The sequence below is a fragment of the Molossus molossus genome, unplaced genomic scaffold (genome assembly GCF_014108415.1).
Source record: "Molossus molossus isolate mMolMol1 unplaced genomic scaffold, mMolMol1.p scaffold_m16_p_3, whole genome shotgun sequence".
In the NCBI taxonomy this organism is placed as follows: Eukaryota; Metazoa; Chordata; class Mammalia; order Chiroptera; family Molossidae; genus Molossus; species Molossus molossus.
The window spans coordinates 78074780-78102087 of record NW_023425366.1 but is presented as its reverse complement, the minus strand read 5'-3'; the positions used below and the strand labels follow the sequence as shown (position 1 = coordinate 78102087).

At 34.5% G+C, this 27308-nt stretch overlaps 1 protein-coding gene across 3 annotated transcripts in view; it reads right to left on the bottom strand.

Annotated features, from left to right (window-relative positions):
• The window catches only part of FER (FER tyrosine kinase), a 364169-nt gene that overhangs the window by 176747 nt on the left and 160114 nt on the right, over nucleotides 1-27308 (bottom strand). For all 3 annotated transcript variants that reach the window (XM_036278843.1, XM_036278845.1, XM_036278844.1), the window contains 2 exons: nucleotides 21270-21473; nucleotides 15066-15188 (listed from right to left, as the gene is read on the bottom strand). In XM_036278843.1, coding sequence (XP_036134736.1) covers nucleotides 15066-15188; nucleotides 21270-21473 — 327 coding nt within the window. The remainder of the gene's footprint in view (nucleotides 1-15065; nucleotides 15189-21269; nucleotides 21474-27308) is intronic.

The following is a 27308-nucleotide window of genomic DNA, read 5'->3' as shown; positions in this document are numbered from 1 at the left end:
TTTTAATGTCATTAAAATTCTTAGCATGCGAATTTAGTCTCTGTAAAGTAAAGCAGGATGTGCGACAAGTCTTTGTGGCATAATTAAATAATTCCCTTCAAGGACAGTGGAGCAGGTGAACACTAATTTAGTTAATATGGTCAAGAAAGATAAATGGTTCTTTTAAAAAGTGGAAACAAGCAAGCAATGCCTGTTCTGTTCTTGTATTTCATTTTCACTCTTGAAATGGTTTAATACAGGGCAGTAATTTGCAAATAAATAAGGAATATTAAATATTATATAAGATGGCTTCACCACTTTAAAGTTAATATCAGAGAGCAATCTTGTCAAGGTGTCAAATGAATTTTATGAAACCAATCAAATATAGTTCCCAGTAATATAAAATCCAGATAAGCTGAATAAGAGTGTACCAGAAATATTTTCTTTTCTGTACTTAAAATATTTATCAAGTTTGTAAGAGTATAACTACATGAAACAGTAAATTGTGATATAAAGCAATAAAAAATCAAAATATGAAAAATAAATTAAAAGTGTACAAATGGAACTGAAACAAAATGCATTTTATTACCAAAGGGATCTCATTCATAAATCTAAACCATGCTCCACTGTGGAAACATTAAAAGCTACGTCTACATTGTTCTAAAAAAAAAAAAATACTCAAGTCTTGGTTATCATATTTTTTTCAAATATGTAAAGCATTTAATAAATGTCCAGATCTTCTCAAAAATAACACTGAATATTCACTGAATTATGAATGTGACATTGTGAGATATGTGAAAATGAGAAAAAATATCCTTATTGTTCTCAAGGAGCTTATTATCTAATGGGAATGTCAGACATAGAAAACAAACAAACAATGCAGACTGATAAATTAAGTACTATATATTACTGCAGAATTCAATGTGAGCCCAGAGGAAGAGGACACTTTTATAGAATACTTTATAAAAATAAAGAATATCTGTATTAAATAAAGTTGACTAATAATTAAGAAAGAGATTATACATCTTCATCAGAGGTTTTCTACCTCACAAGTTTTGGGGGGTTGCAGGCCGTGGGGCAGAGGGAGGAGAGGAGCCCTAGGGAAGAGGGGTTATGTGACTCAAGAGTCTAGCTCAGTATGGAGGCAGAACAGGTACCTTCTTCTCTCTCAGTCACACTTCTCATCAGCTCACCTCATCTCCCATCTCTCATCTGCCCCACCTTACCACTTCACCCATGCTTGAATTATAAAACTACCAACATGAAGACTATTCTGTATCAGAATGTCTTTCGCTTTTCTTGGTTAAGACTTTTCTTGCTTTCTAGATATCACTATCTTAGTCCATTGTACTCTAGGGTTTTTAAGAACATCATATACATTCTCAATGTCTTAACTTCACAATTTGATAAGTAAGACATTAAAGGAGATGGTGACCCTCCAATAAATTCTTCAGAACTGACAATTTACAATATAAAATAAAATAAAATAACAAGGTCAAAGTGTGAGTGAAAGCAAAAATACTTCAACAATACACCAGTCCATGTTTAAGGTATTTTTTTACTCTACCAGCTTTGCCAACTGTTAAATTGTTCAGGTATATAATTAAGATAAAATTTTTATAAATGTCACAGGTATTTCTTTTGTTATTTTGGTACTTATTTAAATGTTCTTTCTTTTCTTTTCTTTTTTTTTTTTTTTTTTTAATTGATTCGAGAGAGAGAGAGAGAAAACATCGATGAGAGAGAACATTGATTGGCCACCTCCTGCATGCCCCCTACTGGGAACTGGGCCACAACCTGGGCATGTGCCCTGGCCAGGACTTGAACTGGTGACCTCTTGCTGCATGGGTCTATGCTCAATCACTGAGCCACGCTGGCCAGGCTATTTAAACCTTATAATGTATTTAATGCTAATTTTATTAATATTTTCATCATGAATCTGGATTTACTACTCTACGCAGTAAAAATTGAAAATAGAAAAAAAATATGCTGATATAGAATGTTCTCTACTAAGCTCAATTATAGTATTATGCCTTTGGTTATTATTGAAGGACACTAAAAGCAACAATGTTCCTAAACTTTTGCAGAAATGTTATGGAGGACATTGTTATATCAAAAATCCCAAGAGAGAAAGATCCCTTAAAACTTCCTGGCAGTAAAACTTTGCTTTAAATTAATATCCTTCCTCTTCTCTAGTCACAAAATTAATTACCTTTTTCTATAATGATTTACACCTAATTTCAAGCTCAATACAGAAATTATTATGGGTCTTTAAGAACCTACATTTTGTATTTTATTTACTGTTGTTAAATTCCCACCATTACTTATTTTTCTCTGGTACTGATAATTTGCCTCTATTTCTATTTTAGCATTTCTTCACTTTAATATAATTTGGTTTTGGCTACACAAGTTCTTTGGGAAACCCAATAAAATAAAAATTGATTTCTTTGTTTTCTAAATGTGCCAATAAATGAATTTCTCTTAAGCAATTAAAAAGCTAGATAGGCTTCAATATTTTAGTGAGGTATGTGGTTTCACCAAAGACACTTTAGACGTGCTCAGTTCATATTAACCCTTTGCTTATAAGCCTGCAGTGGAATGGTGTTGTCCATAGATAAATCCTAATCCTGGTATTCGAAGCTTTAAAAAAACCTGACTTTAACCTTCACTTTTCAAATTACTCATCTTTCTAAATCATCAAACTGACCTTATGTTCCTTAAAACAAGTCTTGGAATTCCCCATGTTTTAGATTATTCCCTTATCATAAACCCAAATAAATTCCCTACTCCCACCTATCCTGAAGAACTTCTAGTCCACCTTCCGCTATCAGCCATTTATTTCCAGGCCATCTGTTCCTCTTCTGAATTCTTATAACACATATTGTATTGCTACTTTAAAAATCAACTTTATTGATTTAAAAAAATCTATCATGTAAGTTTTTTTTTAATTGAGGTTCATAAAATCAACTTTTTGAACTTTATAAAAATATAATAGAATGCATCACATGTAAGAAACATAAGAAGTTATCTTGTAAAGTCTGTTTCATTTTCATACACATATACATATCAACACTCACGATTATGAATGTCCTGGGTCTCAACACAAAATGCAATTTCTTCATGCATTATGAAAATAAAAATTAAAACACTACCTTATAGTATTCTACTAAACATTATCACATAATATGGTTTCATAAAAATTTTAACATTGTAAACATAACATGTTCAATGAAAAAAAATTTTATACACTTCAGAAAAAAATTACCCACAGTTGCTCCAATCTAAAATAATCATAATATTCTAGAGTATATAGACTTTCAACTTTTTCTATGTATATGTACATATGCATTACAGTTTTTGAAAATAGGATAGTACTATAATACTATTTTATAAATTGCCTTTTCTACTTTAACAATATATAACATGAACATTTTATCATTTTAACAATAACTTTTCAATAAAGAATCTCCCTGAAAAATTACAACTGTTTATGGAGAGATGCCATGGTTTCAATATTTTTTAATGTGCTTGTGTATTTTTTTAAAAAGACAAATATAAAATGTAAATATTAAAAAGTTTCCCTGTGCCCCGGCCAGTTTGGCTCTGTGGTTCTTGCTATGTCTTGCTATGGCCTGTGGACCGAAGAGTTGCAAGTTCAATTCCAGTCAAAGGCATGTTCCTGGGTTGTGGGTTCAAATCCCCAGCCCTGGTTGAGGTCATGCAGGAGGCAATCAACAGATGTGGCTCTCTCACATCTCTCTCTCTCTCTCTCTCTCTCTTTCTCTCCCTTCCCCCCTCTCCCTCTCCTTCTCCCTCTCCCTTCCTCCCTTCTAGTCTATCTAAAAATCAGTGGAAAAATATCCTCAGGTGAGGATTAACAACAAAGTTTCCCTGCGCTGCCAACTTCAACCTCCTCCTCCCCAAACATGTAACCTTTGTTACACATCATCATTATTAGTCTCTTTAGTATGCTGCAAAAGTTTCTTTATCATATTAAGCAAATTCATATGTGAAATCTTATACTCCCCAATCTTTTCATATAAAAATAACAGCACAGAAAGTCTGTTTTATAGCTATTTCCTTTTATTAACAATGTATCTTGGAACTCTCTCCAATCAGTACATAGAAAGCTTCCTCATTTGCACTACTCCACTGAATGAGGTGCCATAACTGATTTAACTAGACTCCTATCAATGAACAAATGAACATAATTTTCAATCGCCTAATATTATAAACAATGCTACAGTGACCAACCTTTGCCAGGGAGGAGAAAATTTCCCTCTCTATCTTTCTCAGTTCCTAGTGGCTAGTTTAAGAATTAAATTGACAGTGGGGGAAAAAGGGGAAATATCTGTAACAAAAATAAATTAATTAAAAAAATGAAGAAAAAAATAATTAAATTGACATGAGACAAATTAACAGCAGAAATCAAATTTAATTTCATACATATGTATGCAGCTCTGATATGTATGGGGTTTCCTGGAATGACCAAAGCAAGCAGCTTTTACATTATCTAGACAAAGAAACCACAACTTTGTGAGGAAATGATATGACAAAGAAATGTAGGCTTGGGAGCTTAATTAGTAAAGAATCTAAGCAGTTTGTTAACACAGCCCTCACAGCCCTGAATTCCCTGTCTCCTGAGATAAGGTTATCTCTCTGACTCCTGGTGCAGGAAAGGCACCTTTCACATGAGAGGTTTATTTTCTGCTTTTAGGGACAAAAAGAAAGGTCAAGAGTGTCCCTTTTTGCACTGGCTGTTTCTTAAGTAACTTTATTTTAAGATAATCACTAGGCCAAAGTGGTATATTTGGGAATAGCCTGCTTGGAGCCCTATCACCTTTTACTGAGATCATTTCTTCTACACATAAATATAATTAAAGGATAAATTGTAGAATTATTGCTAAGTCAGTTATACATACTATATATTTCTATCGATTCTGTCAAATTGCCTTCTACAGAGGTTTTTCTCATTTTTACCCCATCACAATATTATATAAGGGCCTTTTCACCACATCTACGCCAATAAAGTGAATTATAAACTGTGAGTTTATGCCAGTCTGATAGGTGAAAAAAATATATCATTATAGCCTTAATTTTTATGATTATATTGCGGTAATCATCTGACATATCTTTAAAAGTCATTTGTATTTTTTGCTTTTGAACTATCTGTTCATGTCCATTGCCAATTTTTCTTTTTGGTTCTCTTTATTAATTTCTAAAGTTTGATTACATGGTGCTTTGCTTATGTATTGATCTTTTTTTTTTTATCCTCACCCGAGGACATTTTTTTGCATTTATCTTCAGATAGAGGGGGAGGAAGAGAGAGAGAGAAACATCGATGTGAGAGAGACACACCGAGTGGCCGCCACCCACATGACCCCAACTGGGGCCAGGGATAAACTGCAACCAAGGTACGTGCCCTTAGTGGGAACCGAACCCAAGACCCTCTGGTCCACAGGCAGATGCTCCAACTGCTGAACCAAACTGGCAAGGCTGTATTGATCTTTTTAAAAGTAGTTATTATATGTATTGCTTTCCCTTTTACTAATTCATTCCTTTATGCTTTTGTCTTTATCCTAATTTTTTTTTTTTTTTTTTATCCTCACCCGAGGACATTTTTCCATTTTTTGTTCAGGTAGAGTGGGAGGGAGAAAGAGGAACAGAGAGAGAGAGAGAAACATCGATGTGTAAGGAACACATCGAGTGGCTGCCACCCGCACAACCGACCAGGGCTGGGGACAAACTGCAACCGAGGCACGCGCCCTTAGCGGGAACCGAACCCGGGTCTCTCAGGACCGCAGGCCGATGTTCTAACTGCTGAGCCAAACCGGTCAGGGCTATCCTAATTTTTTAATTGAACACTTACCTCACTTGTTTCATTCTCTTTGTTTTATTGATGTTAGTATTTAAAGCTCTGAGTTTTCCTTCAAGTGCAGCTTTGGCTGTATCACTTGTAATGTGTAAATTATTATTCCCTCACTAATTTCCCACATCCATTGATACAAGCAAGGAATAAAGCCTTGAACTTTAGGGTGACATCCTCACTTCCAACAGATATATTTGCTGAAGCTTAGTAAGATCTACTGCAGGTGGGTTCTTTGATCATATCTTCTCTTAATTTCATGCTACACAACTTCTGCCGGATCTAACGTGCTTTTCACTATCTCAATGAGTACTTTGAAGTCTACGAATTATATATGGCTCTTAGTTTCATGAAAAATGTAGTTTATGGATATTTAAAAATTTGTTGTTGTTTTCTTTGTTATGGTTTCCAACAGGGAACTGGGAAAAAATGTTAAATTATGCAACCATGTTCAAACCTTTCATAGAGGATTGCAGAAATCCTCTTATATATTTTCTTGTACATTTCTAGATGCTTCCTGAGTCCATGCATATTGAAGATTTTATAAATACTATAAAATGATAAAATGACATACTTCAGGCAATCTTTGTGATATAAATGCCAAATCCTGTCCTTCAACATGCATTAAAAAAAAAATTCCAGCGACTTATTCTTTTAACATCTTGGGTCCTGTCTTCCTATTCCCATTATCCCTCAAATATATATAAGGTAGATGATACATAAATAGAACACATTACCAAAAAACCTGGCTCTTCGGACTAAAAATGTCATGATATTTAAGAAAGTTTGAGGTAGGCTTACAGAAGAAAGACCCGTAAGAGATCACCACTTAAGGGACATTAGTGGTCTCCAAGTTCCATTAATTTCCTGAGTTTAAGTTGACTGAAAATAATGTAAATGAAGCCACTCCAAAGTGGAGTCAGAGCTACCACTGAAAAGGAACTGTTCGCCTTGCACATCCTGCTCCTCAAAACTTCTGGAATATTTAAACTGGGCAAAATAACCTAACTGGGCCAAACCAACAGTGTATTCCAAGCTGTTTGCCACACTAACAGGGAAGCAAACATTCTGACTACTGGACTGAAAATTAAAGACAACCTTTAGAATTACCATCCTCATGTATAGGTAAAGCATAACTTAGCTTATTTGTACTTTTTTATAAATTCCTTCCTTGACTTATTAATGCCTCTAGAAATTCCTTCCTTTTATTCATGTAATAATTCCCTTTCCCTTTCTCATAAAAAACCCTTGCCCTCACCCCCTAATTGAAACACTATCTGGGTTTCTGCCTGAGTCAGTGTTGCCCAGATAGCTATTCTTTGGCTCTCAAATAAACTCTCGTTGTCTGTCACTTCTGCCTGTTGCTTTTCCTCAAAATATCTGCTGGTAAAGTGAGATAAAAAAACCGAAAGGCAGGCTATATGTTATATGTATTATGACAAGGTTCTTTTAATTTTTTTTATCCTCACCAAAGGACATTTTTGCATTTATCTTCAGATAGAGCAGGGGGAGGGGGAACATCAACGTGTCTCTCTCACATCAACTGGTTGCCAAACCGCATGACCCCAACTGGGGCAGGGACAAACTGCAACCGAGGTATGTGCCCTTAGCAGGAACCAAACTCTCTGGTCCGCAGGGCAATGCTCTAGACACTGAGCCAAACCAGCCAGGGCATGACAAGGTTCTTTTAATTTAGTAAATGGATCAAGCCTAAAACCCAAGTTGACTCTGACTTCCCATATTATGCTAAATGAAGCTTAAATATTCACAATTACATGTATTTCCCTTGGCACAATATGCTATCTAGTTCCTCATAGATTAAGTGTCATAAGGGATGGGACCACAACTGTCAGGTTCACTATTACATCCTCATGCTAGAATACTGAATTTCAGAGAAAAATGGTTGTTGAACTACGGACATTACTGAGACTATATAGACGTTGTAATTTATGCTAGCTGGGATTATAGTAAAAAGATGAATAGGACAGAATCAATTTCAAATCACAACTCAGAAATTTATAAGAAATGTGACTTGGGGTAAATTATAATCTCTGAGTTTCCTCACGTAAGCACAGGGATAACACTAATACCCAATTCACAGTTGTTGAAAAGATTTAATAAAATCATACAGGTAAAGTGTTATCAACACACTGTGCACTCAATAAATGTTTTTTCCCTTCCTTCACAATTTAAAATCTTCCAAATTTGCCTTCTATCCTGATTTATCTGTCCTGTGAATAAGTTTTTAAATAAGAAAGTATATGATATTTTACAGTTTACAAAATATATCCACAGAGATTTTCTCTCGTGATCTTTACAACTGTGTGGGGTTATTGTCAGCTGAATATGACTTTAGAAGTCTCCCTGATCATGTGCCTGGTAGTGTTGAACATGGGCATTTGAAACTGATCCCCTTTGCTCAAATTAGAGGTCAACATGGAGATTTGTATATTCTTGGTGAATGCCCTAAGCAGAACATCATGTACTTTTTTACGTTCTTCCATACACTTTTACGTTTTTCCATTCTCAATAGACCTAATAATTGATCTTTAAAAAGACAATTAAAGAGTGGGTATTCTAAATCAAAACTTTTTTTCCAAATTATAGGTTTCCCTTTCTGGAAATCTAATTTGACATGATATTTAATTATCTAATTTTCAAGAGATAAAAGGGATCATTCTTAGCTACAAATTTTAAACACACAGCACTTTTTTTTAAATCCCATACAAATGACAGCATAAGAGGATTAACTGCAAAAGCACAGCTCGGTAGATGCCTCCAAAAATACTGCTAATGAGTGTAATACTGTAATTTACCAAGAAATTATATTTGGTTTTAGACCCCTTTTCTGACACAGCTCCCAAAACCCTTGACAATTCCTAAGGGCTGAGAGCTATAAGGTGTCTTTTGCTATGTGACAGAGATGACTTTTGGAAAGCCCCGAGATGACCTAAAGATGGAGGCTGGTTGCCATGGGAGCCAACGTTGTGATTAGATAAGTGGAGCTTTCAGTCCCACTGCTGAACTCTGGGGAAGTTCAATCACCAATGCCCAATGATTTAATCAATCACGGCTATGCAATTAAACTACAAAGAAATCCAAAGGGCTGGCTTCGGAGAGCTTCAGGCTGGTAAAGGCGGGCGTGGAGATCAGGGAGAGTGGTGTGCCTGGAGAGAACATGAAGCTCCATGCTCCTCCCCACATACTTTGCCTATGCATCTCTTCCATCTGACTGTTCCTGAGTTATATCCTTGTATAATAAACGGATCATCTAATAAGTAAAATGTTTCTCTGAGCTCTGTGAGCCACTTGAGCAAATTAATCAAACCCAAGGAGGGGGTCAATGGAACCTCCAATATATAAACCAGTTGCTCAGAAGCACAGGTGATAACGTGGACAAGTGCCTGGCATCTAAAGTTGGTGTGGGGAGGGCAGCATCTTGTGTGACTGAGCCTTTAACCTGTGGGATCACACTCTATCTCCAGGTAGACTGTCAGAATGCAGTTAATTGCTTGGAGGTATGGGGAAAAAACACACACACACAAACAATGAACTAAGGGGAAAAATTCTTGGAAATTCAAGTCAGGGGTTTTACTCTTATTTAGATGGCCATATTACTACAAAAATATTCCCTTGAAATTCACTAACACTATTACACACAAATCTTTTGTTTTTAAGAGATCCATTATAAAAACTTGTAAAATTTTATGTTGAGTTTCTACTCAAATAAAGTGAATTTCTTAAATCATATAATAAACAATTGACCTTCTAAGACAATATATAGTAGTTAAGTCAATCCAAATCTGTATTTATCTCCCATCACTCTCTCCTTCTACCACTGTTCCCACCACGCGGGCCCCTGTAGTTCCTCATTTATACCAAGGGACACTCCCCAGACACTCATGAAGGGTGTTCAGTCAACAAACACCACTATGGCTCCACCAGTGGGAGCAGAGTAGAGGGAGTCAATGGGGGAAAAAAGAGGGGACATTTGTATAATACTTTCAACAATAAAGATAAATTTTAAAAAATACAACAACAAAAATAAAATAAAAGTGGCATCTAACAGCAAATAATAATAATAATAAAGGCATCTGTTCTCATCAGTTAGTATTCATGTTGTACCAATTGTTAAGTACCTTTACGATTACCTCTGCATATAACCATACAGAAAACTCCTTGGCTTGGTTCACATTTCCCCTCAAAATTCATTAGGAGGCTTTCTTTGATCACAATGTTTTTAAAAAAGCAGCTCTCCCCTAGCATACACCACACAACCCCTGCCCTCATTGTCACGCCCAGGTCGTGACCTCCTTGACCTACTTCATTTTCATAGCCGGTAGTGCCCTTGGCCATACTAGCTAGAGACCACTGTCCAGCACAGAGTGAGTGTTACGCAAATACTTGCCAAAGGAACAAATACTGAATCACATGTTTTCCAGTCTTCCCTTCACTAAAATTTTTAATTATCTTAATAATTTAATTACATAATTAAGAAATTACAGCACATGGATGTAGATTTAAGGAAAGTCTCTTTTAGTCCACAAAATGTTAAACTGAGAAGAGCTTAAATATATCAAAAACTATCAAAAGCTTCTATAAAAGGAAAATCATTTAACAGTAATATTGGGAGGAGCAACCCTTAAGTATAAGGTAAAATAGTCTTTAAGAGATCATAAACTAAAAAAATGAGTTGAGTACCTAACCACAAGTGTAGCTTTCCTCTCCTATGAACTACTCTTTGTTTACATGTGTTTGACCATGAATGCTGTTGCCACTAACCTGTCTCCTCATTACTAGTTAGTAGTTTTGGTCACAGAAACATTTACTCTCCTCTCCAAACATCTGCCTCTGATACTCTGACAGCCTAAACCAGTTCTGATAAAAGGCCACGGGTACTTGATTTACATTGTCAGGCAAGTCTTTCCTCTAAGGTTCAACTTAATGGCTCACTGCCTACCTCTCCTGCATTTAATCATGAACTTTAATTTCCATTCAGAAAGAAATCCCTTTTTAAAAACAGTTACATTTGAACAAATGTTGAACTTAAAGTAAATAAACTTTCAAGGCATGATGTGAATGTTAAAGTTGAACTAGATGCCTTTCTAACCTATATTTTACCAAGCCTTAAATTTTACCTAAATTCCCAGATCTGTGGCACAGTATTACTCTTTAATAATTTTCCTATTATAGAAACTTTGTTTTTGATATGTTAAAATCTTTTTCAATTTAACATTCTAAAGAATCAAAGACACCTTTCTCTTAAATACACATCCATGTTCCTTAAAATAAACAGTTTATTCTAGTCCCTAAGGTCTAGACTCTACAATCTAGACAGATAGTGGTTAAGAACATGGGCTGAAATCTCAGCTCTGAGTCTTTTACCTTGTGCAAGTCATTTATCATATTAAGCTTCAGCTCTTCATTCATAATAGTGTATGGGGTTAATAATATTATTGTATGGGGTTAATAACAATGCTTCATAGGAATATATAAAGGCTAAATAAGATAGTGCATATAAAAAGCTCAGCAGGTACCTGGCTCCTAGCAATTGCCTAATGAATCCAATTCATGAACAAGTATGTACTGAACACTTACTGTGGGTCAGCACTGTTCTAGGTACTGGGATACAGCTGTACTAATTGTTAAATGTAATTCTGGCCCTTAAGAAACTTTCATTTCACTTGAGGGAGAAAGACATCTAAAAATACATCATATGACATAATATCAGGTAAACATAGCCATAACAGAGAGAAATTTAAGGAAGAGGGGAACATAAGGAGGTGGAGCGTTATTTTACACATGGTAGCCAGAAAAAGGCCTCTTGATGAAGTGACATTTGAACAGAAATTGAACTAAGTAAAGAACAGGCCAGTCACCCTGTTCATAACAATGCCTTTCCTCTTCCATATCTTTACAGACTGTGGGAGGCAGTGTAGGAGAAATCAGCCAGTGCAGGGTAAGGAATGAGTGTCTTGGGTGCCACTGGCTTTATTACCATGAGAAAGTTAAATTTCTATCTCTAGATTGTCTAGTTGCCTCTACCTCTGGAGATAAGAAAGAGACTACTTTGGCCACTGTGTCCTCCAGTTAGGCATTGTGATGATATTTTTATATCTTTATGGATAAGAGAGAAATAAATGGGAAGATTCTTTGAAGTTGCTATAAACAGAAATTATATTGAGACCAAACTAGCATTCTTTATGTAGGCTAAAAATGAAGTCTTACAAGATGGAAATTAGATGTTTTACAGTACATTATATGGTCAAAGACATTAACTTCTTTCACAAATTAATTCAAGAAATAGAGTCCAATTATAAGAGTACAAATGACTTCTCAAAGGAAGATACATAACAGATAATACGACCATAACAAAATCCATATCAGTTTGTCCTCTGCTCATAATTGAAAATTATCTAACTTTCACAACTTCTGTTTTGTGATTCTCTTGCAAAAGAGTAACATGATTCTTTAAATCAAGTGCACAACAATATTTACAACAGAGATAATGATTTGCATATTTCAAATATCAGTACTTTAGATCAGGTTAATAGCTATATAAACTTTAAATTTCCACCTCATAAAACAATCATATATGGCCCCTTAATCTTCTGTAGCTTTCAATTTACAGTCATTTTCACAGCTCGTGCTATAATGATGAGATAATCAGCTCCACAGCCAGCGTTGGGGGTTTGGGAGGAAGAGAATAACCGGCCATAGAATAACAGTTCAGAGAATCTACTCCACATATCTAGACTCGTGTCATGAAAAATTTCATATAGTGAGAGATGAAACTTTACTTGAAATTATATGTTCCCACTAAAGACCAGATCTATACTTAAAAAAAATTTTTTTTCCTTTATTGATTTTAGAGAGAGAGGAAGGGAGAGGAAGAGAGAGCTAGAAACATCGATGAGAGAAAACACTGACTGGCCACCTCCTGCATGCCCCCCACTAAGAATCGGGCCCACAACCTGGGCATGTGCCCTGACCGGCAATCAAACCAGCAACCTCTTGGTGTATGGGTCGACGCTCAACCATTGAGCCACACCGGCAGGGCCAGATCTGTACTTTTATGTGCCTCTTTTATGCCTTGGTCTCTCAAATTAAACCTGGCTAAGCAAACAGACAATGCAAATATTTGGTTGGCAAGTGAAACAGGATATCAGTATCTCTGAAAACCCAGTTGTGTATTTCATTAACCTAAGATGGGTAAAAATGATCTTCATTACACTGAATTTTATCGCAGATTGAGATATACTGGAATTAAAGTTCATACTTTCACATGTACAATAAAGTGTACAAAGCTCCCATCACTTAAGTACTGGAGGGAGGGCAGTGGGGAAGAGAAAATGTCAGAGTTGTCCCCTAGGTTTATGGTTTGAGCAGCTCGTACCATTTACTGAAAAAGGAAGAGCAAATTGTGGAGTTAATGGTGATATACTCAGTTTTATGTGAAAAGCTGAAAAACATTCGTTTTGAGAAATACATAAATCGGAACTAGAAATATAAATTTGCAAGTTACTGGTGTATAAATAGGAAATGAAGCCACGAGAACAAATCACTTTAACTAAAGAGCTCTTAAAATTCTGCCAGAAAATAAATAGCTGTATTCACTGATAGAAGAGAAAACACTGATAGACTTTTTTTTTTTAACTAGAGAAAAATGTGACAACCTGGTCCAGAAGAATTTTTACAGTTTTCTGTAATTAAAATGGAAAATGTGGAGAAGAGTGGGGTTGGAAAAATACTAACAAAGAACAAGCCAATCTCACAATTCTAAAAACTGTGCAAGAAGGTCAATGCCTTAGCCACATAACTAGTGTTTAGCAACTGTCAAAATCTTCTGAGAGAGGAATTTTTAAGTTCATCCTATAAGTAAAGACTGAGTAATAAAATATAAGTACAAACACAGACACTATATTCTAGATTAACAAACAAAAGTATTATCATTGACTTAAATTTCCAATTTTTAAGTTCATCCTATAAGTAAAGACTGAGTAATAAAATATAAGTACAAACATAGACATTATATTCTAGATTAACAAACAAAAGTATTATCATTGACTTAAATTTCCTTAGCTCAGTCTGGACTATACACTAGCATTCTTGGGAATAACACTTAGTTCTTATTAAAAGTTAGCCCTACATATATAAAAATCAAATCAGCAAATATCAACCTACCGGGTTTTATGACTTCCCTGTTTCTACACTGTTCTTCGCAGTACACAGCCCCCAAAGTAAAGGACTCTTGCCGACCCCAACCCAATTGCTGCACATCAGAAGGGCTCAGAAGCTAACTGGCTCCACGTTGGCCCGGGCGCCACAGGTGTTAGCCTAAGATCACACCCTTCCTCATACCCATTCCTTACCTCACAATGTCTTAAAGCACATGAAAGTACTGTGTCCCGTGACAGACTTTCGAGGTAATGACCCAGAACAATCTCTCACCCAGCTACCTGGCTCCACAGAGGGAAGTTCTAATTTACTGCCTTTGAGAATAGTAAAATCGTTTTTAAAAGTTCCAATGTCTTACAATGTATTGTAAACTTAAATGCCCAAAATTAAAATTCTAATTTATTCATGATTTCTGGACATTTTCTTTGGCCTTTGCATCTTAGAATCTTTTATAAACTGAACCTTTCAAACACTGAACCTTATAAAGGGAAGAAAAGCCTCAAGCCTTTCAAGAAAAATGGAGGTGCGCCCTGGCCGGTTTGGCTCAGCGGTTAGAGCATCGACCTGCGGTCCAGAGAGACCTGGGTTTGGTTCCCGCTAAGGGCATGTACCTCGGTTGCAGTTTGTCCCGGCCCTGGTTGGTCGTGCGGGAGGCAGCCACTCAATGTGTCCCTTTCACGTCGATGTCTCTCTCGATGTCTCTCTCTCTCTCTCCCCCTCTCCCTCCCTCCCACTCTATCTGAACAAAAAATGGAAAAATGTCCTCGGGTGAAAATAAAAAAACAAAACAAAAAAAACCGGAGGTGGGAGGCGTGGGGGGGGGTAACTAGGGCACTTGTAACCTAGCAAACATTGAATAAATGGGCAACCATCTGAACAAAACCAAGGAAACTGCTTCAACTACATTCGTACAAGTAGTAATCAAAAGGTCATTTTGTTTCCAAACTTCTATTTAAAAAAACTCTAAGAACATTATTTGCTATGGGAAGTGTTAACTCACAGAGCATTTTTTCTTTTTAAGTGTGTGTATACATGCACCTACCTTAGGAATAGGATTCAGCAGAACGACACCTGATTTCTTAGTGATGACCTGTTTTGTTGTGTAGTGATGATCTATAAGTTGAGGAATGTTTGAAAAACCAGTACCTTCAAATCGATACACATTCTAGAGAAAGAACAACAAAGTAGAGTAAGTATAAAGTCATTGCTTCAGCAGGACTACATTCATCAATAAATTAAGTTCCATTTAAGAAAAACTATTGTTGCACAACGATGTGAATACACTTAACACCACTGAAGTACACACTAAAAATGGTCAAGAGTAAACTATGTGAGGCAATGGCCATGTTAATTTTCTTGATCTTGGTATTCATTCTACAATTTATACCAAATCATTACATTGTATACTTTAAAATTAAATACATACAATTATATTTGTCAATTATTCCTCAATAAAGTTAAATAAAGTTACCTCATCTCTTACCACTACCCCATTCCACTGAAGCCACATTCATTTCCTTCTTGTTTTACAAATGCACTATATACACTCCTTTCTCAGGCCATTGACATTTACTGTTTGAAATAGTTCCTCGGATGGCCATATGGATAATGACTCCCATACTTAACGCCAGTCTTTCATCAAATGTTACCTTTTCAGTGAGGTCTACTCTGGCCACTCTATAATACTCAACATCCATTTTCTCATCCCAACTAAATTTCTTACCTCATTTTCCTTATCAAATTTTCTGCCTTAGAATTTATCACTACCCAAAGTCATATATATTTTACTTACTTATTTTGTTTATTGTCTATCTCCTTCTCTAAAATGAGAGCTCATGAGGTGATACATTTTTACATTTATTTTGTTCATTACAGTATCCCTATGGTCTAGAACAGTGCCTGGTATATACTGCCTGGGTAAATAAACATGTGTGACTGAATGAAATGCAATACAAATAAAAATAACATATTGAATAGTTACAAATGACTAATTAAACCACTACACAGGAAGGATTTGGGGGAGCTTGAGGAATAATATTAATAAGGTTTGGTATGGCTTTTCCTACTTCACATTTATTCGTTCTTCAGATGGTGTCTCAAACCTAACTTCGTCAACTTCCTCAGTTAAAGTTTTCATAGCACTGTGTCTTTACACTTACCCTAGTTTATAACTACACGTGACTGTGAGCCTCCTCCCTGGAATGTAAGCTCCACCATTATACCCCTGGGCCTTAAGAACACTCATTTAATTGGTGTTTCCTGAAAATTAACATTAATAAGATTTTGAAATGGCTTTATTTTGCTGTTAAGGCGAATTTAAGTCTATGTGCCAATGGCAAAGAAAATATATTATGAGAGTGTCATTTTTACTTCAAGGTACTTACTCCCTTCTTTGTAGTCCTTGAATGGTTGGAGTAAGTAGAATGGTTATATCAGCAGTTCTCAACCTGTGGGTCGTGACCCTTTTGGGGGTGGAACGATCCTTTCACAGGGGTCGCCTAAGACCATTGGAAAACACATATTTCCAACGGCGATTCATAACAGTAGCAAAATTACAGTTATGAAGTAAAGTAGCAATGAAAATAATTTTATGGCTGGGGGTCACCAACTATATTAAAGGGTCATGGCATTAGGTAGGTTGAGAACCACTGGGTTAAATAATCCTAAGTGCAACTGTGATAAGGCCACACCCTTGGAATTTACTGTTATCTCAAATGAGTTTTGAATTTCTATTTGCTTTCGTCTAGTCTTCCTTAAGTCCCATGGCATGCATTTAAAGATAGTTCAAAGAGCCTAGAGATCATGGCAACAAAACAAGATAAACCTAAAAAGTATATTCAGAGACTAATCCATCAGCTCAAAATGGAATTTAGCACATGACAGAAATCCAATAAATATCTGCTGAATGAATGATTATTTAATACATTGAGCTATCCCACATTTCACATGGTAATTACAATCTCCAGTTTTCTCAAATAATATTTCCTGATTGAATGAATGAAGAAATAAATGATGATGATATATCTTTAGAGAATTTTTTCCTGTTTTATTTAAAAATATTTATTATGTTGTTATTTTTAATTCATTACCATATGTTAATTAAAATTTCTGGGCTCAATCAATCCTAATTCGGTATCTTTAATATTTCTCCATTCATAAATTCTACTAATATTTCACCTACTCAGTTTTAAGCTCACTGAGAAGTAGGTCACACACTGTTTGGTTTCATCTCCTTACAATGCATAACATGGTACTTGGCAAAAATGAGGGTTTAGCAAATATGTGTCAAATAAACAACTTAGAGAAATATGAATTGGCACTTTCCTATAATAGCATAAAAATTTCTTTCTGAGTACTTTTGTTTTATCATATGTATTTTCTGTTTTATCATATGCAAAGATTTGATTAACATATATTTACTTATCAAATGGAACAAAGCTATTGGAATCTCTATGAAAATATATCAATATTTATGACCCAAAATAAACAGTTTTAGGTACAAACTATAAATATCATTTTACATCAAATACCATAAACGAGCTGGTAACTAAGGAATAGGTCAGTAAGTAACACTAGAATTACACTTAGATTCAGAGACTCTTAGATATGTTCAATATATCTAGCTTTGTGAAATTAATATGTTGGTGTCCAATAAAAGGTACAGTTCTTCTTACTTGAACTAGCTAAAACAACAGATGACCTCTGCTAGAGTAGTCAAAATGTAAAAATTGACAGTGTTCATCTTGTTCAGTCATAATGGCAGAATTTCACACCATGTTAAGACGTAGCCCTGGCCAGTTTGGCTCAGCAGTTAGAGCGTCGGCCTGCGGTCTGGAGAGACCCGGGTTCGGTTCCCACTAAGGGCACGTACTTCGGTTGCAGTTTGTCCCCGGCCCTGGTTGGTCATGCGGGTGGCAGCCACTCGATGTGTCCCTTCACATCGATGTTTCTCTCTCTCTCTCCCCCCCACTTTATCTGTACAAAAAATGGAAAAATATCCCCGGGTGAGGATTAAAAAAAAAAAAAAAAAAGAAGAAGTAACTGTGACATGCATACAAAAATAAAGCTTCAAAATACTTTCAATCCTAGACTTTGGTTGACAGAGGCAATATCGCTAAAAATAACATTAGAGGTGATTAATAAATACCTCAAAACTGAATACAGGTATGCTTCAGAGATACTGTACGTTTGATTCCACATTATCACAATAAAGTGAGTATGTATATAAATTCTAAAGCACTTTCATTACTATTTAAATTTCACAAATAAATCTCATAGAAACAAAAAAATTAATTTTTCCAATTCCATTGATATTTCTTACAAATATTTGTATTTTTTCTCAAGTACAGTCATCAATGGTAAAATTACCTAATATTTGCATAGCACTCCACACCTTACAAGTATATATTCACTAATTTGATTCTCACAAAGCTGTATAAGCTATTAACCCTATTTTTTCCCAAAGCATAGAGTTTATAAAGTGAAGAGCTGGTATTAGAACCCATTCTCTAAAATTCCATATTTTTTATGTCTTACTCTCTTAGGACACCTATCCTGTCATTTATGTACAGCTTTTATAATCTACTACTAGATTATAAACTCCTTGATTAGATATGATAGGCAATCATTAAATATCTGCTAATGTATTTGCCCATTTATTGACCCCCTCTAGGCAACAGGTATATGAGGAAGGAAAGGGGTAATTTTAGGAGATTCACCTACACATATGAAAAAGAATTTTAAAATCCTAGTCTATACCACCTTCAAACTCCTATTTTCAATGGACTTAAGAGCTCAACATTATATAGTGAGCATGAACTAAATAAAATTAAGCAGTGGAAAACCTGAGGCATTTACAGAAATGCAAGCACTCTCATCTTAGTAGAGATCTTTGAAAATTTCAATGACAGAAGAAAGTCTAATAAAATCTTAAAATGTGAACTTGAAACAATGTCTTATTTTTAGAATATATTAGCTATTTGCTTTAGTCACTTAAAACAAAATGGCAATATTAAAGACAAGTTATAATTTACAAAGACATTTTCTATTTCATTACTAAGAATACTAATTTAAATTCCTATAGTTACTAGAGATGGTAATAGAAAAAATATTTGTCTTATTTTATGTATAACCCATATAAAAAATAGTAAGTTTTAGAGATTATAGAAGAAACATTTTAATCAATTATAGTTAGTTTATACTTGACCTATGATTTTTCCTATACAATTCTCATACCATTTTATAAATATTGTCAGCATGGTCGCAGCTTGTTATAGGAAAGCTTATCTACATGCATTATAAAGGCACATACAAATTATAAAATAGTTTGACAAGGAAATAAGGAATGACTTACTACTAGAAACAGTAACTCTGATGTATGAGTAAGCAAATATGATTATCAAGTTAAGGTGAATTCTATGCAAAATTAACTAATAAGGTGAAAGTTATAATACATATTTTTAGTGGACTTATTTCTTTTAACCCATCTGAACGGCATCTACTGTCATTTAAATATAGTTACTAGATGTGAATATAGTAAATTCCACTGAACTGTATACTTTTAAATGCTTACTTTCATTGTATATGAATTTCATCTCAGAATTACAAATAGATTAGAAAGATACATTGAAATATATCTCAATGTATCTCTTTTAAGAACCCCTCTGAGATTTATCCAATGATAATGGTTCAATCTACTGTATGGTAATTAATATCACTCTAGTGCCTAAACAAAAAGTGAAATTCTATAAGCTGGCAGCTTGAAAACGCTTGCCATTTGAAATAATGGAGTGGAAAATGACATATAGAGGCAGCAATTCCTTCATATGCCAAAAACATTAAAATTTCTTGGTGTGTAAAGTTAAACAACATTTTGAGATTGCTCTTCATCTTTTAAAGCTTAATAAACAGCCCTGGCCAGTGTGCCCAATGGTTACAGAGTCAGCTCACACACCGAACGGTCATGGGTTCAATTCCCAGGCAAGGGCATATACCTGACCCAGTAAGGAGGTATGGGGGAGTCAACCAATCAATGTCTCTTTTTCTCTCTCCCACCTTCCTCCCTCCCTCCCTTCCACTCTCTCTTAAAAAAAAAAAAAATTGAAAAAAATATCCTTGAGTTAGGATTAACAAAAATAAATAAATAAAATAAAAGATTGAGCCCTAGCCGATTTGGCTCAGCAGCTGTAGCGTCGGCCTGCGAACCAGAGAGTCGCGGGTTTGGTTCCCTCTAGAGGCATGTACCAAAAAAATAAAAGACTGATGCATTGTTAATCATGTCATCCTTTGCATTAAATAGTGCATTAAAATATGTTTCTTAAAGCTTAATAAAAGAATGTAACAAACATAAAACATAGCTTAGCAGTGCTTAAATAAATTTTAATAAATGTATTAGTATTAGAACAAGCAATATTAATTGATCCTTTTTAAATTTGTCATCAATTTTTATTTATGGTTTATTAACGCCAACAAACAATATATTATACATAAAAGAAAGAAAACCTTAATCCTAAATGAATCATAAAGCCATTCAACTATCATTATCCCACTCATTAAGGAATTTTTTTAAATGTTTTTATTGATTTTTTTTTTTTTAGAGAGAGAGAAGGGAGAGATAGATAGAAACATCGATGTGAGAGAGAAACACTGATCAGCTGCCTCCTGCATGCCCCCTACTGGGGATTGACCCAGCAACCCAGGCATGTGCCCTGACCAGGAATAGAACCAGGACCTCTCAGTCCTTGGGATGACTCTCAGTCCACTGAGCCACACCAGTCAGGCTCATTAAGGAATTTTATTATCACTATTTAATAAAATATTTCTTCAGAAGTCTCTCATGATACTGCTTTTGAATCCAATTTCAAGGGCACATTTCAAGAGCATAAAATTCATAATTAAAATTTTCCAGGAAAAATATTATGATAATCACATTATTTCTATTTTTAATTTAAAATATCTTTAATGCTCAAATTTAACTCAAGTATTTTAAATAGTTATGCATTTGAAATTAATTCAAATTTGTAACAACTATTTTTAATTTACAGTATTTTAAATTACATATTTCCTTAATAAGATTAACATTTTAGTGAGTTTTAGAAGCATTATATTTAAGGAATTCAGCAAAAAAAATTAAGTACTAAACTCTAAGTGTTACAGGCATTTATCAAAAACTATTCATCATTTTATTACTATTATACCACAATGTAACTACATCAGAATATACATATAAACTAAATTAGAAACGTACATCAGTATATTGTATGATAAAGTGTCTCCTTTGTCCATCAGAATATACAGAAAGGACATATTCACCAGGTTTCCCATGGCTCTCTCGCACCAAGAAGTCTCCTTGTTGTTTTAACAGATCTTGCGCTTCTATTCTGGGAATTGCACCATGGTACCATTCCTGTTCTGCCAGGGGCTTCTCACTTATGGGGATCGTATCACAGAACTTGAGCAAATATTGGGGGGGAAAAAAACTAAATTAGAAAAAAAATAGCAATTTTTTTCTAGTAAAATGCAAAGCAATCACAAATACCTCTTACATATGCTCCTCCCTTTAACTGACCAATGAAAAGTTATATGATGAATCTGAAATTTTCCTAATTTTTAAAGAAATATCTCATGGAAAACTGCTGTTAAAATTTAGCACAAATACATAGCCTTCAATATTTTAGGTTGATTTGTTATTTTTTATCTATCATACATAGGTACACACAATATCAGCATTTAGAATGAATATTTAGTCTTCAACATATAAAACAAATCCATATATTTAAAATTCATCAACCAGAGAATTACGAAAAAAGTGGGGGGGAGTTATTATCAGGAAATTTATCACAAAACTTCATTTTTATTTAAATTAAAAGTTATTTCTTTTTATGAATTTAACTCTCAATTACACAGGCCGTGTACTGTCACGTCATATGTTCCTGGGTCTACGTTTGGCTTCATTCAATGCTGCCTTGCCGCTGTGCCTTCCCATTCTTATCCTCGTTCCCCTCCCTGCCTTAACCATTACCTCTGCCCTGTGGCTGGATGGTCCTGATCCTGTACAGCATTGGTAGATAAAACCTTAGGAAGAAGAACACCACTGAAAACCACCAACATGTAATTACAAATGTGGCAAAAACAAGGAAAGGCTATAAGCCATGAGCATGGCGGGAAAAGCAAATTATCCATTATTTTAGGAGGCCGAATGCTAAGGCCAAATATCAGAGATAACTAAGAGCTGACTATATTTCCTTGAAATGTTTCTAATTGATAATAGAATCACACATTTTATGATTACAAGTAAAAATTGTTTGTTTGTTTTTAATCATCCACAGGAACTAAATTGTCCCAGATAGTAAGAGTACTTTACTTTATAGGTTAAAGTACAATAATGTGTTTAGAATTAACTCTGTAGGTTCTCAAAATACGATATGCACAATGCCTATTTAATTTATAAATTGGGAAAATTAGAATTAATAATAAATGAAAGGCAAATTTTTCACACATGGGGTTTTTCAGGCTAATATTATGAATGGCATATAGGGACAAAGTATGGTATCTTTGTGGTAATGAAAACTAGCTTTGAAGATTGCCTACACTGATTTGTACCACTGAAGAGGCTCAAACTTTACTGGTCAAACTTTCATTTTATAGTATCCAAAACTCATCCTATTGATTTAAAAAAGGAACCTTGAAAGTTATCAAATAGACTTTCAAGAAGAGTACACACTTGGGTTGCTATATCAACCACTTATGACATTTTTAATTCTTTAAATACATATATGGTTGCCCGGCCGGTGTGGCTCAGTGGGTGAGCATCAACCCATGCACCAACAGGTCACCAGTTTAAATCCCGGTCAGGGCACATGCCCAGGTTGTGGGCCTGATCCCCATTGGGGGGCATGCAAGAGGCAGCCAATTGATGTTCTCTCTCATCAATGTTTCTATTTCTCTCTCCCTCTCCCTTCCTCTCTCGCTGAAAATCAATAAAGAAAAAAAAATTTTTTAATAAAAATAAATACATATATGGCATAACTATACATGGAAATTTTTTGCAAACTAAATAAGCATTTTTCTTTTAATACTAATTATGATATAGTGTTTCCCTAAACACATACATTCTTTTCCCCAAAAGTAGGTTTAAAGCACAAATTATATAAAGAATAAGCCACAACTATAAAAGGTACATATATATTGTTTTTAAAAACAAATGCATTATCTACACAAAATTAACTTTGTGTATACTATACTAATAGTTTATAGTTCTTAAAGTAGGTAGTTAAGTGGTTAAATATTTCTTTTCCAATATTTTATCACAGCGCATCTCATTATAGTAAATACTAAAATTTTTACTATAATAGAAATATTTCCAAGTCTCGCCTGTGGTAAAATGTTTCATTGATTTTTTTTTCTGGAAAAAAATCAATAAAATAAGAAATTCAGTGTCACTTCTTTACAAAGAACTTGTTTTCATCATTATCTTTCAAAGGGGTCTATATAACAGAAAAGCATCACAAACAAGAAACTCAGGTGCTTGACTTCTTGTCCTATTCAACCTGTCCTCCCAAATTTGATTTATTTAGAATAGAGAGAATGGAGAACCTGGAGAATTCATTAAGCCTGATGGGTATTTGAAGTACAAAAGCTCAGCTAATACTCTGAGAAATTCATTGGAGGATGTGAGGTGTGAAATATGTTTGGGGGGAAAAAATCATCCTCAAAGAACATTTAAGTTTGTTTTGTTTTTTTAAATAATAAGATGAAACTTGTATTGCTATTTCATAAGGTTACACTCCAGTTCTTTGGGTTTATTAGCTTCTTTTGTGTAGGAAGGGAAGCTTAGAGATCTGTTATTCCCCGGCCCCTCGACAATACTGTTAGAAAATGTAGGCTGAAGTTATTATGAGTATATATGTGTACATATGTATTCACACATATTCACAGGGAAAGGTCAGACAGCCTCTATCTGGGTCTATCAGATATTTCAGGGACTTCTCCGGAAGCATTGGAAGAAACATTTTTATTAATATGACTTTAATGAAATTCCAATATAATTTTGCAGGCTCAATAGTAATAGAATGTAGGATGTATCAGCAACAATATCCAACATCCTATGAGCTTGTCTTAATGACTTTTTACCTCAAATATCACATCTTTTTAAGCCTCAGTGGAAAAAGATTTTTTTCCTTCTTGATAAGTTGCTTAAGATTTTTGCCAAAGATATGGTAGAGGGGAAGCCTTCTTTTTTAAAGTTATAGTTAATCCAATAAAGTTAGTAAGTTATACTTAATAAGACAAGCTTTTCTGATTGACCCGGCTAACTCTTTCACGAGTTATTTTTCCCTGGGCCTTGTTATTAAAGATTATTCCAGCAAAAACATGCTGGGCTTAGTGAAATATAAAGATTGGTTTAAATGAAGAGGCAATAAGGAGCCGGTAGTAAAAAATAAAAACATTTGGGGAAAAGTGTAATAGGCCTTTGTTTTCTCCTAGCCCTAATAGGTTCAGGCTAATTCTAAGTATGTAATGAAGATTTGTATGCCTTTATCTCAAACACGTGAGTACAAGATGAGCTCCTTTTTGAGAGGCAAAGATAAAGTGTTACAAATAAATCAAAGTCTGGGTTCTATTAAAATTAAGCACCTGGGTAGAGGAAGGCATGCAGGAGCTTGGGGGACATCTGTAATACTGTCAACAACAAATGAATAAAAAATAAAATAAAACATTTTAAAAGAAACTAAAATAAAACAATGGAAAACATACAAGTAAACCTCTCAATAATCTTGAAAAGGCTAAATAAAACTTTAACACAAACATTAAAATTTTTTTAAAATATGTTTTTATTGACTTTTTTGGAGAGACAGGAAGGAAAAGAGTGAGAGAGACAGAAACATAGATGAAAGAGAAACATCCATCAGCTGCCTCCTGCACACCCCCTACTGGGGATGGAGCCCCCAACCCAGGCATGTGCCATGACCGGGAACTGGACCAGCGACCTCTCAGGACATTGGTCAATGCTCAACCACTGAGCCACACCAGCGGGGCTTTATGAATCTTTAATAACCATAAATATGACATTTAATTCTCTTTTTTATTTTTATATAAATTTAGTTATTAATTTAATAATATAAATGATTATTTCAAATGTAGCTTAATAATATACTGGGGTAACTACAAGTAACTTACAGGATTTTAAACATTTCTCAAAAATTATACAAAGACAGCCCAGCCGATGTGGCTCAGTGGTTGAGCACATGCACCAAGATGTTGATGGTTCGATTCCAGTCAGGGCACATGCCCATGTTTTGGGCCAAATACCCAGTGTGGGGCAAGCAAGAGGTGGCCAATCGATGTTCTCTCTCATAGATGTTTCTATCTCTCTCTTCCTCTCCCTTCCTCTCTCTCTAAAATCAATAAAGAAAAAAAAAATTATACAAAGACCCCTTTGAGTTTTAAGTTATATATCACTGGGAAATTTTAGGAGGACATTAAGAATTACATGCCATACAATCAGAAGTAAAAGAATTACCAAACACTTGCAAATGGTAGGAAATATAGGTCTCCTAAATGGGAATCTGCCTGAGAGTAGTAAAAGCTATTTTCAGTGGAAAGGGAAATGTAACCATACATAGAAAAAGTCTATTTTATGCCATTTAGAGTTTAACAGCTGAACAAACATTTAACATAAAATGAAAACATGAATAATAATGTTCTTCCTGCCACTTTCAAATTTCTAGTTACATTTTGAATAGACTGAATGAGTTACTTCTCAAAACAATAAAAAAACATTAAAAACTATTCTGGATATTTGATCTTCATGATCAATTAGTTACCTTCAGGCTCGACAAGCAGGATGTAAGTTAATTAGAGCAGTGGTTCTATCTATAACAGGCACTACGGCCTATATTAATTCTACAAATTCTAATTGTTTAGCAGTAAAGTAGAACAGATAATTTTTTTCATGCACTAGTATCATTAACCAAAATAAAGATACTTTACCTTCTGTTTACTCTCCACAATAAAACTAGCACAAAACTCTCATTCATAAATGTCTTAATGAACAAGTTTTTTTGTACTTTTGGGGAACCTGAGTTTAGTCTTTAGGTATTGATATAACTATTGTCTAGCATAATGACTAGGCAGAATGCTGATCAGAGATTCTCATTCTTATACGGTTCTTTCTAAATTGTATTTTAAAAGACAGGCAACTCGACCAAACTCAAATATTACCTTAGTTCCACAACTTCCCATTTCCTTGACTGGCTTTTTGTGCACCTTCTTGATCTCCCTTAAGAGACACTATCGCTAGCAAAATATCTTTTCTTAAAAGTCTTTCATTTTTTATCTAACACCCCTGCTTTCTCCAATATCTTTTGATTTCCGCTTAAAAAAAAAAAAAAAGGAAGACCTGTTTCTTTAGTTTCTTTCCTCATCTTCTTTTTATTAGTAATGGTTTTTCCCTCTTTATTATTTTTATCCTTTAGCCTTTTCCAGTTGTGCTTGTGACTCTCATTAATCCTGTTATCTGATCATTTCACTGCACTTTTTCCTCCAGTTTTATTTTTTCAGTTTCAAATATTCTCTCCTTAGTGCCACAATATCAATAATAATATATTTGAGTCAATTAGCTGTATTAGGTGCTAATTTCATATACACATCTCAACTAAAATTATTAGTAGACCATTCTAATATGTCAGTACATTATATTTCCACAAATTTAAACATGCATCATCAAGTAGGAATTGTTTGTATAGAATTCAGTTTCAGTCTGACATGATCTGGGTCACTTGTTTTAATCATTTGGGCAAAGATAGAAAAGAATAGGTTTGCTCCCTATACCGTAAAATTATAGAAAATAAATCCCAATAAGCCCTTCTTAAAAATTACATTATGATAATGCTAGCAATTCAAAATTTGCAATTCTGAGCATACTATTTAGTCTTTCTAAACATGCTTGACCATAGAGGAGTGTGTAGCAATGATATGATGTGAAAAATTTAATTTTTATTTTCCCTGTTTGTTGTTTTTCTATATCTTAGTCTGGGCAGAAAGGAGCAGGGGCATTAAGACTTTAAGACTAAAAGAAGACAACTAAGGTTTAAAATATATAATATTCAACCTTAATTAAATAGCACGTCTTGTTAGAGTAAGTGAAAAGTTGCTTTGCTAGACTTGAAGGAGAACAATAAAAAACACAAGCACTTGATGCATTAAAAAAAAAAACACATTGCCCTATGCCAATGGTGGAAGCCAAGCATTATAACATTAACATTATAACAAATGTGTAAGTAAA